This window comes from Mus caroli, unplaced genomic scaffold (assembly GCF_978045245.1).
Source record: "Mus caroli unplaced genomic scaffold, Mus_caroli_1 scaffold_19, whole genome shotgun sequence".
NCBI classification, from domain to species: Eukaryota; Metazoa; Chordata; class Mammalia; order Rodentia; family Muridae; genus Mus; species Mus caroli.
This window is the reverse complement of record NW_028227274.1, coordinates 59,073,509-59,088,784: the sequence shown is the minus strand read 5'-3', so window position 1 is coordinate 59,088,784 and position 15,276 is coordinate 59,073,509. Positions and strand designations below refer to the sequence as shown.

The following is a 15,276-nucleotide window of genomic DNA, read 5'->3' as shown; positions in this document are numbered from 1 at the left end:
GACAGTTTGCTAAAGAGGAAGGCTCAGTGAAGCTCCTCAGGGAGGAAGTTGATGCAGGGACGGCTCCCCGTAGGAAGCGGCCTATAAGCTTAAGAGGAGCTGAAAGTGGATCAGACGCCAGGTAGATGGCTCAAGTGACCAGGGGGCCTTTGGAAACGAGTTACGATGTGGAGGGAGGCAGTGGCAAACCGTGGTGGCTGGCATGAGAAGCAGGGAAGACCCAGTGAGCTAGGCCTCGAGTCACCCTCTGTCTGGGGAACAGTTCTGTGCTGTTGACAGTAAGAAGTGGGCAAAGCTGAAGTATGTTGGAATAATCACTGAACATTCACCTCAACAAAACAAAAACCAGTACAGAGAAGGAGTAGGTGCAAGTCTCGGGGACCCTGTGCTCAGAGCCTTGGGACGGACACGCCATACCCAACAGTCAGCCATCCCATCCATTCTCAAGTGTGGGTCAGAGTGTGGGATGTAGGTCTAGATCAGAATACAGAGAGCCTCTCCTTGGTTCGCTGACTCGCAGAAGTATTTAAACCTACAAAATGGAACGGTGTCCTTAACGTTCATTTCGGAGTCCCTGGTGGTAAGGGATCTGCTCCCTTTTCCTGTGACAGTGGGCTAAAGCTGAGAAGACACAGGTCCTGCACAGACAGACAGCCGCTGGCAGCCCCCACCTGCACCCATTCCTGACACTAGGTCCCTGTGTCCACCGCCATCTGTCATCACACTTACGCTGTCCTTAGTCCAGAAATGGAATTGGGGACGGGAGGAATGGAAGCTAGGACGTGATGAGATGTGATTTTAAAACCGAGCAGGAGTCTGTTTCTTTCTGACTGTTAAGTACCACGTGTGTCTGGGGCCCATCTCCCCAGTCCATGTACGTAGATGATTAGATTTAAGGTTGTCCTTGGCCTTGGGGTAAACTAACTGGATCCCAACTGAAGAGGCAGAAGCAAGAGTGTTCTACTTTCCTCCTTTATTGTCGCTTGAACCATGATCCTACAGGCTGCTGACAAGCTTGGCTGAGCAAGGAACCTGAAAGGGGGTGGGGGTTGAGGGGGGTTGGCAGGATGTGAGGAAGGGTTGCTGGGAGGAGGGGCTTGGGGGTCTTCTTCCTTGAGGAGAAGACAGCAAATGTGTCCAGCCTAGGTTAAGGGTAGGGCATCCCTTGTCCTTGTCTGCGGGCCTTTATCTCAGAGCCCCACATTAAAGACTACTAATGGGTCAGAAATGGGGGTCCCTTTAGATAGCGGTAGGCAGCAAGGCCCTCCAGCGTCCTCATTCTGTTCTGACTTCATTTGCCGTGTCCTGGGACGATGAAACAGACACCAGTCTCAAGCCCCAGGGTACAGGGAGACGGAAAGTGGGGTGTGACAAGTGGGGTGTGACGTCAGGGAACATAAGAAGGGCTGAGGCACAGGAGAGCAGGGGGCGCTGCTGCTGTGCAGAGCTGGCCTCTGTCTTCACAGGATGACTGGGAAGAGAAGCACAGGTTGATACAGCTGGGCCACCAGTTTGTTGTCCCTGCCTCCTCTGCCCAACATCTTGGAACTGCAGATCAGTCAATCCCTCCACTGTCCCCCTGCTGAGCTCAGGTAGAACTCTGCTCCCAGCCACCAGCCCATTCTGGAAAAACCATCCCAGTGATAGTGATGAATGTCCCAGTGTCACCAGAGTCTGCATGTGGGTGACTCCCTCTGTGATCCCCCTTACCTTGGCCCAGTTCCTGCCTGGTCACTCCCAGGCCAGAAGATGGGTCTTCCATGTCCAGTGGCTCTGCAAGGGAAGCATCAGGCTCACTGTTATTCTTACCCCAACACACACACACACATACACACACACACACACACACTGTTGCCACTGTGCCTTGAACTTGGCAAAGGAGGCACCAGAGCATACAGTGTGGTTGGGGATACAGTGAGACAGGTGGGTCTGTGGGACTCCAGTGCAGAACAGCGTGTGGAGAAGGAGAAGAGACAAAGATTAGAAGGACACAAGGAATGCCTGTGTGGAGAAAGGGGCTGGTGTGTGCGTGACTGACGGTGGATGCTCCCAGGGCACAGCCAACCCATGTCCTGACCCCAAATATACTGGGAGGGACCTTTGGACCCTCGGCCTTCTTAGAGCTTCCTAGTCCTTTAGATTATGTGACACGGTGTCCCCTGCTTACCACTGCAGTTATGGCGCCCGCGGCTCTTGGTGTGAGGAACCTCAGTGCCGTTGGGGAACACACACCAGCAGTAGCCAGTGCTCCCGTGGCACTGGAGTGGCAAATAGTTACCGTTCTCGTCGCACTTGGGACGGAACGCACCCGGGTAGACGGCAGGGATGTGGCTGACTTCTTCCTGGCACTTGGTCAATACTGAAGGCATGATGAAGACAGTGAGTGGGCGGACTCTGGGCCAGGATCTCAGCAGAGCAGAGACCCACACACACACACACCACTGCCATGGGCTTAATGCCTATCCAAATTGCTTTCCTTATTCTACCCATAGCCTAGATGAGAAAACTGAGGCCTGAGTCTGAAACCAGTAAGATCCAAAAAGAGAGAAAGCATGGCTTATAGGTGTCATTTGCCCCAGTGAATAATTATTCTGGATTTTGTTACAGTTTGATTCTGGTTTCAGGGGGACAGTCATGGGGACACCTCTGGGAATCTGACCTTCCTTTACTGGGATAATGCAAGTAGAAATGGGGGCTGCCACTTGTTGGGGATGCTGGAGAGGGGATTCAAACATTAGCTAGAAGCTGGATGAGATAGCATGTAAGGGATTTATGTATCAGAGAAACTGAGGTCCTCCAGAGCAATATGGGCCTCTAGCCTTCCACTTGTGGGACATGGAAGCCCAGTGGGATGGGCTCGTCCAGCACTGCACAGCAAGTTAGAGGCCAAGGTAAAGCAGAGGCGTTCCCCAATGCTTTATGCCTCAGCCTCCTGTATGCTGGCACTGCCGTGAAGTGAGAGGTGCCCAGGGCTCTGTCTGGACATGTGCTGATTCTGTGTCCTCCTTGTATGTTTTATGTACTGCTGGGGGAACTCCTGCCGGGTACGTTTTGAGTTGGTTTTGCTCCAAGACAGAGAGCCTAGAGGCCTCTCTACTCTGGACATGTGTGTGAAAGAACAGACCCACAGATAGGATATAAGGGTTTCCGAACCCTGAAGGAACAGGCGAGAAAAGACTGAGCTGAGAGAGTAGGTCACTGTGACAGGCAGGCTGAAGCTCCCGTCCTGGTACCTTTAGGTGGAGCCTCGGTGGGCTTCTTCTCCTCCAGGGAGTTCTTGCTCATTTCAAACAAGAGCCACTGCTTCATCCAGCTCTCGAAGATCTAACGAGAACAGAGGGATGGATGGATGGTCAGGGTCAGGAGTCAACCGCCTACCCTTCTGGACTCTGCCGTGACTACAAACTTGGAGGGGTCCAGCTTCAGCTTCAGTGCCTCTTAAAGACTCACAGGGGTGTCGTGAATGTTAGAAGGCCCTCAGTAGCTTCAAGAGAACAGCAGCCCTAGTCCTCCCTTTGCCTCTTTCTAGTCCTGAAGCTACTGTGGGAAGAAGAAGAGATTCCAACAGGGGCTGTTTACCTTCCAGTTCACGCCATCCATGGAGTTCTTAAGATGCTTCAGATTCTCTGGGAAGGTCCCCTTCAGCTGCGGGTACTCCAGGGGTCCAGACCTCTGCAGAGCAGCAGGGCAAGGGGAAAGTTATAGAGAACCCAGGATAGATAAGGGGAGATGTGTACCCCATGTTCCCAGGCCTTCGTTCTGAGGAATGGATGTTAGCCACACCAAGCCTGGTCCCTGGTCCCCGTGTTGGAGAGCAGGGGTGAGGGGCACCCAGCTATGGAACTCCAGTCAAGGTCAGGAGCTGAACCAGCGCCTCCAGTTTTTTCCCTCTGACTGGGTCCTCTGCCTGTCCTCACACAACTAGTGCTCCCTGCTGTATGCCAAGAGCCATGCACAGTGCCTGGCACGAAGCAAGCATGTGCAATATTAATTTGGGAAAGAGAACATGGTATCATGGCCAAGTCACATCCATTAGACCTTAATTTGATTTTTTAAAAAGATTTATTTATTTATTTATTTATTTATTTCATGTATGCAAGCACACTGTCTCTGTCTTCAGACACACCAGAAGAGGGCATCGGATCCCCATTACAGATGGTTGTGAGCCACCATGTGGTGGCTGGGAATTGAACTCAGGACCTCTGGAAGAGTAGGTGGTGCTCTTAACCTCTAAGCCATCTCTCCAGCCTCAATGGAGCATAATTTTTAACTCCTCAAAAGTGAGGTGGCTGGAATCTGGCCTAGTGATGCACGTCTTTAATCCTAGCACTGGGAGCCAGAGGCAGGCAAATTGTGAGTTCAAAGCCAACCTGTTCTACATAGTCGGTTCCAGGACTACATAGACTCTTATCTCAAGGTGGGCAGGGGATGGACTGTACGCAACAGTTAAGGACCACCTTGTATTCCTTGGACTAAGCATGTGTTGAGTTTATAGTGAGCCTAACCCATGAGTGAGGGTCGGGGTCCCACGTGAACCAGGAGACTGCCCGCTGTCTCTGATACTCACCGTGAGCAGATGCATCACATGGTCCTGGGTCATGTTGCCGTACTTGGTAACGTTCTTCACAGGCTGTGGGGAAGGGAACAGGGTTGCCAGCACTGCAGGGACCAGCAGCTAGAGTCTAGTACGAGTCAGGTGCTTGCACTCAACAGCTCAAATCTGCCACCTCCTAACATGGAAGTGCCAGCCCCTCACGCCCGCCCTTCCTGCCTCTATGCCCTCTCTGGTCAGGCGGGCATAAGCTTGTCAGAGCCTTCCCAATAGCAGAGTTTGCTCTCTCCCCCCAAACCCTCCCATATGTTCCTTCCTGCTTCACTTCAAATTCATGGCCTCTTTTTTTCATTCATTGTCATTGCTTGCATATATTATATGTCTATATATATATATACACCACTAGTCCTAATTAAACCTGCCCCATCTGCATCATGCTAACTTGTGTATGTTTTCAGGACTGACCATTTGGCACCGTTCTATTGATGTGCTCTGCCCTGGATAAGGTACCAATAGTAATCTTATGAGTAACAGCATTTTTGCAGCCAAAGACTTGGAGGAAGTAAGGAACTATAGGATGCTAAGGTGAAGAAGCACTTTGCAAGCTGTGGGACTTGCCCTTTCCCCACCAGGGGAGCCCTAAGAGTGCTGGCCTCCTCAGTCACCTTGGGCGAGCCTCTCTGAGGTGTGCCCTGCTCCTCGCCAGTAGTTAGTGCCCAGATTCCTTGACAGCTGTTATCCTTCGGCCCCTCCCCTTGGCAAACACCAGCTACCATTTCCTTCCTGCCTCCTTCCTTACCCCAAGGAGCATGTTATCCATGGACATTGGACGCATCAGCAAGGGAGTAGCCATCCGCATCTGACTCACAGGTTTGGCAGCTGTGGGGCAGGGAAGACAGTATGAGTCCAGGTCCAAGGGAGTAAGGAACCCAGGGGTTAAGATCTGAAACCTGGTGCAGGGGAGGGAGGGACATCGGGAGGGGCTAAACGGAGAAATGATGTCTGTGAGGTGAGGGACAGGTGGAGCACGCACATTTCGGAAGCTTCATGCGAAGGCTCTCCAGTTGCAGGTTCTGGGAGGTGATGGTCAGCTTGTCTAGGCGGCCCTGCTGCTGGTACAGGAAGTAAGCAGTGGTGGCCTGCCCAGCCAAGAGCAGAGCCACCAGGACAGAGACACCAGTGTACATGGCTCCGCGGCTGCACCTGTTGGGATGGAGTAAGAGCATGATCCAGAGCTGGATGCTGACTGGAAGTGGGGACGTAAGCCCCCACCCACGCCCTCTCAGACTCAAACATTCCCAATAGTGAGGACATCTGCTCCTGCCGACCCCCAGTGTCCTTCCCAGGAAGAACTCTGATCCACCTGGGGCCCAAGCTCAATGGGAAGGATGAGCCACGTTCCTTGCCTCCTCTGGGCTTTGGTGTCTCTTCTGTGTAGTGACAGGGTAAAGTGGAGTGTCCTCCCTCCTCCCAAGTTCCCTCTACCCTGGAGATCTGAGGAGCTAAGCCCCCCTCAGAAGTGGGGAGGGGGGCCGGGCATGGTGGCTCACACCTTTAATCCCAGCACTTGGGAGGCAGAGGCAGGCGGATTTCTGAGTTCGAGGCCAGCCTGGTCTACAAAGTGAGTTCCAGGACAGCCAGGGCTATACAGAGAAACCCTGTCTCAAAAAAAACAAAAAACAAAAAAAAAAAAAAGAAGGGCTGGTGAGATGGCTCAGTGGGTAAGAGCACCAGATTGCTCTTCTGAAGGTCCAGAGTTCAAATCCCAGCAACCACATGGTGGCTCACAACCATCTGTAACGAGATCTGACTCCCTCTTCTGGAGTGTCTGAGGACAGCTACAGTGTACTTACATATAATAAATAAATCTTTAAAAAAAAAAAAAAAAGAAGTGGGGAGGGGGATTTGATCTTGTTTTTGCTGGCAGAAAAAGATAGGTGAGTTCACTATGTAAGAGGAAGAAGGGTTTTCATCCACTGTGCCGTCCCCAATCCCCGAGGTGACGTCAGGTTTAAAGAGAAAAGGGAAGGAAGTGTGGTAGGGGACAGCAAAAGCCGGATTTATACCTGAAAAGGAGAAGTGGGGCCTAGAGCTTTTACACGTAGAGCGGGAGGAACATTGTCAGGCTGGAGCAGTGCCAGGCACGTGTGCGTGCGCACACACACATACACACACACACACACACAAACACACACACACACACCTTCAAGACAACCCCCTCACCCCCACCCCTGCTCCAGAGTCCGTCTGTCCCAGAGTCCCTGGAAATCTGAATAGATCTTCTTCACCAGTCTCCCAGCTCTCTCATGTGTCATGTAAGCAAGCCTCAAACCCACAGTGTTAAAATTTGGCTGTCCTCCAACAAGTGTGTGTGTGCGTGTATACTCACGTGTGCTGTGTATGTGTATGTGTGGTGTGTGTGGTGTTTGTGAGTGGTGTGTGTATTGTGTGTGGTGTGTATGTGTGGGGTGTGTGTGGTATGTGGTGTGGTGTGGTGTGTGCATGAGTGGTGTGTGGTGTGTGTGTGTATGGTGTGTGTGTATGTGTGTGCCTACATGTGCATTCCCACATGTGTGTGGCGACCAGATGTCCACTTTGGATGTTTTCTTCAGTCGCTCTCCACCTTTTTTTTTTTTTTTTTTTGAGGCTGGGTCTCTCACTGACCCTGGGAGCTTTAAGATTCAGCTAGACTGTCTCAGCAACAAAGCCCAGGGGTCCCTCCTGTTTCTGCTTCCCCAACACTAGGATTACAGATACTTGATTCAAATGGGGCGGGGGTCAGGGGGTGGCTCCTGCTTATGTAGCCAGCACTTCACTAACTAAGCCACCACCCCACCACCCCAGCACAGTTTTCTTTTTTGAAACAAGATCTTACTATGGCCATAGAAGCATCTTGTAGTGATCTCCAACGGGGCAAGTTAAAGAGCAACACAGGTTACCTGGGCTTCATGCTCCTGGACAGCCAGACTCTCAGACTTCAGTGACTCCTTACAGTTTGGGGGCTTTGAGTAATGTGTTGGGGTGCATGCACATGTTACAATATGGAGCACAAGGACCCTGACTGGGCACCCTGAGAGTTCCTGTCCAATCTTCCCAACTCACCCTTGGGTGGGGAGAACAATCAGTACTGTTATTTGCACACATCCCCTTTAAGATTCAAGTGTTTTCATGGGTGGAGTTAGGCACCATTGTAGGAAGGCTTAACAGGGGAGTGAGTCTCCTGCCTTTTCACTGCCTTTCTATTTACAACACAGCAAGAAACTCATCATTAGATGCCAGCGCCTTGATCTTGGGATTCTCAGCCTTCGTAACTATAGGAAATAAATCTCCAGATTTTATTATTATTAATTATTATTATTATTTATATAAATGACCCAGTCTGTGGCTTTCTATTATAGTAACGCAGACTCAGACTAAGTAAGACGAACTACATTGGAAATTCTCTCAATAAGTTTGCATCTTGCCTACTCCAGCAACCAGGAAGGGTCATTTAGGAAAAGCCAGAAAACCTGTCTGCCTGGTAACATATGACGTCACAGACACAGCTAATTCTCATTGGCTTACCAACCCTCTGTATTTCCTAAGCCAAGGGCTGGAGAAAGGAGATCAGACAGGAGGGAGAATAAGTTTAATTTTTTGGCCTTCTGAAGGAAGATGGAACCTGGGCTCAAGGTCTTCTGCTTCATCTACTTTGGTGACTCATGGAACCCCTGAACCCCTCTACCACCCCATATTCAGATCTAGTCCCAGCTCTACCTGCTACCACATGAGCTTGGGGTAGCCACGTCCCTCTCCTTTCGAACTTCAATCTTTCAGAAGGCCAGTGAACACAGGTTTGTATTGAAGATGAGAACAGTAGCCATAACTGGCGTCCTGGCTTGCCTAACTCTGGGGCCAGGAACAAGACAACACTTCTGTGTGTGGACCAGGTTAGGGCTTGGAATGAGCGGTTGCTAAATAACGAAGAGATGAAACACTTGGCCCCACACCTGACACACATTTCCTCTACCAGTAATGCTGCTCTCAGGTAGGTCACTATCCAGTACAATGCTGCCCTCCAGGAGACTGGACGTCAAGTCCAGCATCATCTCTCCTTCCTCTTTTACTCAATTTAATATTATTTTGTTTTTCTGAGATGGTCTCATGTAGATGAGTCTGGCCTTGAACCCCTGATCCTCCTGCCTCCACCTCCCAAATGCTGGATTCTAGGCATACACAACCACACCTCTTACTGCCTCTAGGTTGGCTGGGTCTTGGTTCTGATTGAATGCCAACTCTTGCCACCTCCTAGTTTTACTTCCTCCTTTGTACTTCCTCCTTGTGTTTAAAAAAAAAAAAAATTGACTTAAGTCAGAAACCAACCAGAGCCGACAGGAATCATGACGCACATGTTGCCAGGCAGAAGTGTTCACAAAAATGCCCCAAATCAAACCTGTAGGGAATAGCCCTGGAGCTGAAGGCCTGGTCAGTCTTGGAAGCAGTAACTGAAGTAAAGTGAAGATTGTCATGGATTTGATGACACACAGCCCTCAATGAGAGGCCTGAGGTCAGAGGGCTCCCACCTCCTCGCTCCACAAATGAGGCCTCTACAGGACCCAGACAGGACTCAGTCCTGGCTTAAATGCTATGCCCAACACTCAGCAGGTGAAATAACCTGGAAGTTACTTACTAGATGAGCTCAAATTCCTTCTGTGTAATAATAATGCCAGCCATAGTGGCACACACCTTTAATCCCAACACTCAGAAGAAATAAGCAAGTTTCTCTTAGCTCAAGGCCAGCTTGGTCTACTCTGTGAATTCCAGCCCAACTACATAGTAAAACCAGCCTTAAAAAAAAAAAAAAAAAGGCACAGGCAGAGGGAGATAATAAAAATGCCCAAGTCCTAGCTACAGTAACTGAAAGAATTAATATGGAATCTGTAGTTTGTTTATCATTACCGTGATGATCAATGTCATCTGAGGACCGGTGGAAGGGACACAATAGATGAACAGTTCTTATAGCCATTGCTGTTAAGCAGTGGGACCCAGAAAAGAGGCTGTGGTTTTTCTGTGGTCACCCATGACAGCAGTAAAAGTTGCCTCAGGCCGGGCGTGGTGGCGCACGCCTTTAATCCCAGCACTCGGGAGGCAGAGGCAGGCGGATTTCTGAGTTCGAGGCCAGCCTGGTCTACAAAGTGAGTGCCAGGACAGCCAGGGCTATACAGAGAAACCCTGTCTCGAAAAACCTAAAAAAAAAAAAAAAAAAAAAAAAGTTGCCTCAGAATTCCCCATTGCTCTAAGAATCCATATCTGGTTACCTTCTTGCTAGAATGCCATTCGTGGTCAATCTCCCAGAGTCTCTTTCAAAACCCCTTTCTGCCTGGAGACAGCTGACGTCACATCTGGTTTTAGTTCCCCATAGGCAAGCAAATAGGCAGCTTGGGGGTTGGGGGAACAAGGCAAGAAGGCAAGCGAATTCTAACCCTGTTTGGTTTGGGGGGGCATTGGGAGTGTAAGGCTGAGGTCATTAAGGGGCTGGGAGAGGAACCCAGGGCTATCTGGATGGCTGTGGCAACCATGTAACACATGGACCAGGAGCTCCGTTTCTGTGAGCAGCGTCTGGGATGGCAGGCAGCTCTATTCCCCTACACACATATACAGAAAGGCTCATCCTGTGTCAGGTGTGGACTCGGGTCTGGTGAGGCCCTGCTTGCCTGGGCTCATACACGTCTTCTAGCAGTTAAGGAAGACTGTGAGGAGCCACTTCTACTGTCCTCAGAAATGGGTTCTGAGGCTGTTGGCATGGGAACCCTTTTCCAGATTAGAGGCTAGGAAAGCAAACAGACTTATTGAAGACAAGGGAGAACAGATTCAAGGGGGAACACTATGGTCTTAAGTCTTCTGACCTGGAGTTATGGCCCAGCTTCAGAGGATCTGTGAAAGACCTTACTTGTATGGTGAAACTCGAATCCAGGGCTCTCTGAACACAAGTCCTAAAGGAGGCCCTTGGTTTACAGAGGGGAAGTCAGTACCCTTGGCAGGTGGGGGCAGAGTGGGGGAGGCAAGATTACTCAAAGCCAAGTGTGGTAACACATGCCTTTGATCCTCGCTCTTGGGAGGCAGAGGCAGGCAGTTCAAGGCCAGCCTGGTGTATATAATGAGTTTCATTATGTAGAATGCCAGGGATATATATAAAGAAACCCTATCTCAAAAATAAATAAATAAATAAAATTCACTCAGAAAATCAGCGCTCAAGGCCACTCAAGGCAACCTTCCTGCAACACAGCTCTGTGTCCCTCCCCAGGCCTGCATTCTGTGCCCCTCTGCTAGTATTCACACATACCTTTCTGGGTCTCTAGGGCGGTTGCCCAGTATGGGCAATTGCTCATGGTTAGAGATGAGGTCGCGCTGGTCATCCATGGCTCTAGCCTCTAGTTTTTCCCACAGGCGCTGCTGCTGCTGCTGCTGCTGCTGCTGCTGCTGTGTGTCTGGGACCCTTGAGCCCCGAGATCACCTCTTAAAGCTGATACTGGAAGGAATCTGATTCGTCCACAGCTGGTCACTCCGCCCACATGGTAGATGTGGAACTGAAAGCCACAAATCTGGAAATTCCCCACTCACTCAAAGCTGCCTTCCCTGGGCAGGATGAAGGGGGAGTTCCCTAAACAGGTAGAAAGGCCTGCATGATCCCATTGGCTGGCCAGGGCTATCATCACTTGTTTCTAGGCAGACTTCTGGATTCATCAGGCTCTTTGGACAGTTCTAGAAGCAGGCACTCTCCCCAGGCAAGGAGTTATTTTTGAAGCAGAAAGTGCCTTTGTCTACCCATCCCTATCCCCACCCCCACTGCCCCTCATCTATGAATAAATGAAGGATGAAAGGAGCTTAGACAAGTCCCCCTCTCTCTGGTCTGGTGTCCCCTCTGCTCCTATCTACACAGTGTCCATGTGTGAAGGCCCTCGTGCTGACACTTGTCATCATAGACTAACGCCATGCTGTGATCAAATCATAACTGGTCGAGCTTTATAGGATCTTTACGATATCTCAGAGGAGTGCGCCTTCTCCCGTGTTTCAAGTGGAAACTGGTGTAGAGAAGCTGCCTGTGCCCAGGCTCACACTGTGGTGTAGAGAGAGAGGCTACGTGTGCCCAGGCTCATACATGCAAGCAGAGATGGTTGGAGCCCAGATTCTTAGCCATTCTCTTCTGCTTCCCAAAGCTCAGACTGTGTAGTGTCAGTGTGACAGGGAGTGAGGAAATAGAGGCTGGAAAAGGGCGCCATAGAGATTTCACTGTGTTGACAAGGTTTCATCATCCATATCTGTGCCTACACTGGGACCTAGCTAGAAAGATCTTCAGTCTCTGCACTTGGTCTCTGACACAAGAATCACTAAGGCCTTGGGATCTAGAGTGGCAAGGGCATTTTGTTGTTGTTTTAGAGAGGGTCTCACGTAGCCCAGGCTGGCCTCAAACTCACTAAGTAGCTAAGGATGGCTTTGAACTTCTGATCTTCCTCCCTCCCCACCTCCTGAGTGCTGGGATTATATACCTGCACCACCACACCAAGTTTATGCAATGCTGGGGACTGTGAAGTAGAATAAGACAGAAAAGGCCAATTATTATTATTATTATTAGATATTAATTTATTGACTTATTTATTGATTTATGTAAAGCACTGCTTATACTGCCTATTCGCTCCCTAACAACCTGCTCACTGCCATGTGCACTTCTGTAAAATCTTGTTTGTTTGCTTCCCAACCCACCTTGTGGTTCTAGAGCATAAAATAAGAGCCAGGTGGTGGTGCTTTAATCCCTGGAGAATCTATGTGAGTTCAAGGCCAGCCTGGTCTACAGAATGAGTTCCAGGATAGACATGAGTTCAATTCCCAGCAACCACATGGTGGCTCACAACCATCTGGAATGGGATCCAATATCCTCTTCTGGTATGTCTGAAGACAGCAACAGTATATATATATATATATATATATATATATATATATATATATATATATATATATATATATATATCTTAACAACAAAAGAAAGAAAGAAAAAAAAAGAAATCCTGTCTTTGTGTAACCAAAGAGCATAAAACGAGAGAACACAAACTGGACCCAGTATCACAGGCTTTGAAGAGCTGTACTGGCTTTGGTCCACTGGTGACATCATCTCTGTTCCACTGGTGACATCATCTCTGCTCCACTGGTGACATCATCTCTCTTCCACTCTCATTGGTATCAGAGTGCTTATTTCACAAAGTTCCCGACAACAACTGAACCCAGGGCTTCCTTCATGATGTGATAGACAAATACTCTACCGACTGATCTCCCCCCCCCCCCGCCCCCCCCTGCAGCCCAGAGGATATTTTTATATGTTAATTAGGATGGAGGCGTGTTGCCAGAATGACTGACCATTGGATGAGGACTTGAACTCTTTTCAGGGGGAAGAGATGAAGATTGAGCATAATCACATTACAAAGTAACTTAATCATATGTTCATATACAGAACTTCTATAAAAACCCCAGCGGACAGGGTCTGAATATCTTTCATACTTCAAGAGTGCAGCACAGCCAACACTACAAGTTCCTGTGCCGGAGGCCTATTTCCCATACCGCAGGTCATGTACCGCTTGCCTCTGCATGTGGCTCTTTTAGGATAAAGTGGTAAGCAGAGTGTTTCCCTGAGTTCCCCTTGTATGAGCGGAGATGGTTTGAATGAGAATGGCCTGTGCCCATAGACTCATATATTCGAATGCTTAGTTACCAGACAGTGGGACTGTTTGAGAAGGACTAGGGGGTGTGACTTTGTTGGAGTAGTTATTCACTGGGTATGAGCTTTGAAGTTTCAAAGACCCACGCCAAGTCCATTCTTTCTGTCTCTGTCTCTCTGTCTGTCTGTCTCTCTCTCTCTCTCCCTCTCTCTGCCTGCTGTCTTCAGATTAAGATATAAAGCCCTGGGGGCTGGAGAGATGGCTCAGTGATTAAGAGCACTGACTGCTCTTCTAGAGGTCCTGAGTTCAATTCTCAGCAACTACATGGTAGCTTACAACCATCTGTAATGGGATCCAATGCCCTCTTCTGGTGTGTCTGAGAGCTGCAGTGTACTCATATACATACAATAAATAAGTAAATCTTAAAATATATATATCTATCTATCTATATAAAGCCCTCAGCTACTGCTCCAGCACTAACGCACTTTCACTCTCTGCTTCTTGCCATGATGCTCATGGACCAACCCTCTAAAACTGTAAGCAAGCCTACAATACATACTTTTTGTTTTTGTTTTTGTTTTTCGAGAGAGCGTTTCTCTGTATAGCCCTGGCTGTCCTGGAACTCACTTTGTAGACCAGGCTGGCCTCAAACTCAGAAATCTGCCTGCCTCTGCCTCCCGAGTGCTGGGATTAAAGGCATGCGCCACCACACTCGGCTACATACTTTCTTTAAAGAGTTTTCTCGATTATGATGTTTCTTCACAGCAATAGAACAGTAATTAGGACACAGTTTAAGCCAAGCAGTGGTGGCTCATGCCTTTAATCCCAGCCCTCTGGAGACAGAAGTAGGCTAACCTGGTCTGTAGAGTAAATTCTAGCATAGCTAAGGATACACAGAGAAACACTGTCTCAAAACAACAGCAACAACAACAATAACAAAAGACACCGTTTGAATCTAAATTGTTTCCCATAGGCTCTCTGTTTGAGTGCTTGGTCCCTGAAGGTTGTGGAGCCTTTAGAAATTGGGGTCTGTCTGGCAGTAGTAGAATACTAGGGGGTGTACCCCTAACTGTGCCTGCTCGCTCTGCTTCCTAATCCAATGTAAATAGGCATTGCCTCCTATCCCACTGCCATGCCTGAGCCACTCACTATGTCTCACCTCTCCTGTTAGGATGGACTACAACTCTTTGACCATCAACCAAAATAAATCTTCCCTTACACAAGTCGTTTCTGTTGCGTATTTAGTCACAGTGACCCAAAAGTGACTGATTCAGCCCTCCTATATAACAGCCTAACCCCTGACAGAGAAAGGCACAAACCCACTCTAAGCATCTATCATCTCTTGTGGCAGAATACCAGACGTTAGGCCTTCTTCCTCCAGGATGCACACAGAAGGAAACTTCTTTGGAGATCACGACCATCACAGGGGACAACATCTGAGGAATCTGGAACTGTTCTCCAGTGGGACAGCCCAGCCAGATAACCCTGTGCAGGACCTCACTGACCCAGCCAAGCCGTACTCATGGGCCACAGACTCCAGTTCAGAAAACCAAGGGTCATAAAACATCCAAAGGAATATGTATTACCATTAAAGAGAGCAGGCAAAAACAGTCAAGTGGAGAAAGCACAAGGAAGAAATAAATTCACTAACTTTCCCAGTGCCGGAAAGGATGGAGCTGTATCTAGAGTCACAAAGAGGATGCAGACACGTGTGACTGTGTTGAAGAATGAAGAAGAACTCTTGAGACATTAAAAATAGAAACTGGCCAGGCGTGGTGGCTCACACCTTTAATCCCAGCACTCGGGAGGCAGAGGCAGGCGGATTTCTGAGTTCAAGGCCAGCCTGGTCTACAAAGTGAGTTACAGGACAGCCAGGGCTATACAGAGAAACCCTGTCTCGAAAAACCAAAAAAAAAAAAAAAGAAAGAAAGAAACTGGGTGTGGTGGCACACACCCTTAGTCCCAGAACTCCAGAGAGACAGAGGCAGGAGGAGCTCTGAATTCTGGTCGAGAGAGAAAGGGGAGGATGGGGGAGGG

General features: G+C 49.1%; 1 protein-coding gene across 2 annotated transcripts; it reads right to left on the bottom strand.

Moving 5' to 3' along the window:
* Positions 1-958: 958 nt before the first annotated feature.
* Cd74 (CD74 molecule) lies at positions 959-11,119 on the bottom strand. Of its 2 annotated transcripts, XM_021150594.3 has the most exons (9): positions 10,875-11,119; positions 5,586-5,755; positions 5,352-5,431; positions 4,568-4,630; positions 3,580-3,672; positions 3,234-3,324; positions 2,168-2,359; positions 1,711-1,773; positions 959-1,471 (listed from the first exon to the last, which is right to left on the bottom strand). In XM_021150594.3, exons 1-9 carry the CDS (start codon positions 10,949-10,951, stop codon positions 1,461-1,463), a joined length of 840 nt encoding a protein of 279 aa, XP_021006253.1. In that variant the 5' UTR covers positions 10,952-11,119; the 3' UTR covers positions 959-1,460. The 2 variants fall into 2 exon arrangements, with proteins under 2 accessions (XP_021006253.1, XP_021006255.1); XM_021150596.3 differs by lacking the exon at positions 2,168-2,359.
* Between the last annotated feature and the right edge of the window lie 4,157 nt (positions 11,120-15,276).

What these genes read in the sequence shown, in the direction of transcription:
- Cd74 (XM_021150594.3), bottom strand. Translation starts at nt 10,951, where the DNA reads ATGGATGACCAGCGCGACCTCATCTCTAACCATGAGCAATTGCCCATA. An exon ending in TGGATGGCGTGAACTGGAAG is followed by an intron (nt 3,325 to 3,579) that starts GTAAACAGCCCC and finishes TGTTCTCGTTAG; the next exon opens with ATCTTCGAGAGCTGGATGAA. An exon ending in CGGGCGCCATAACTGCAGTG is followed by an intron (nt 1,774 to 2,167) that starts GTAAGCAGGGGA and finishes CTTCCCTTGCAG; the next exon opens with AGCCACTGGACATGGAAGAC.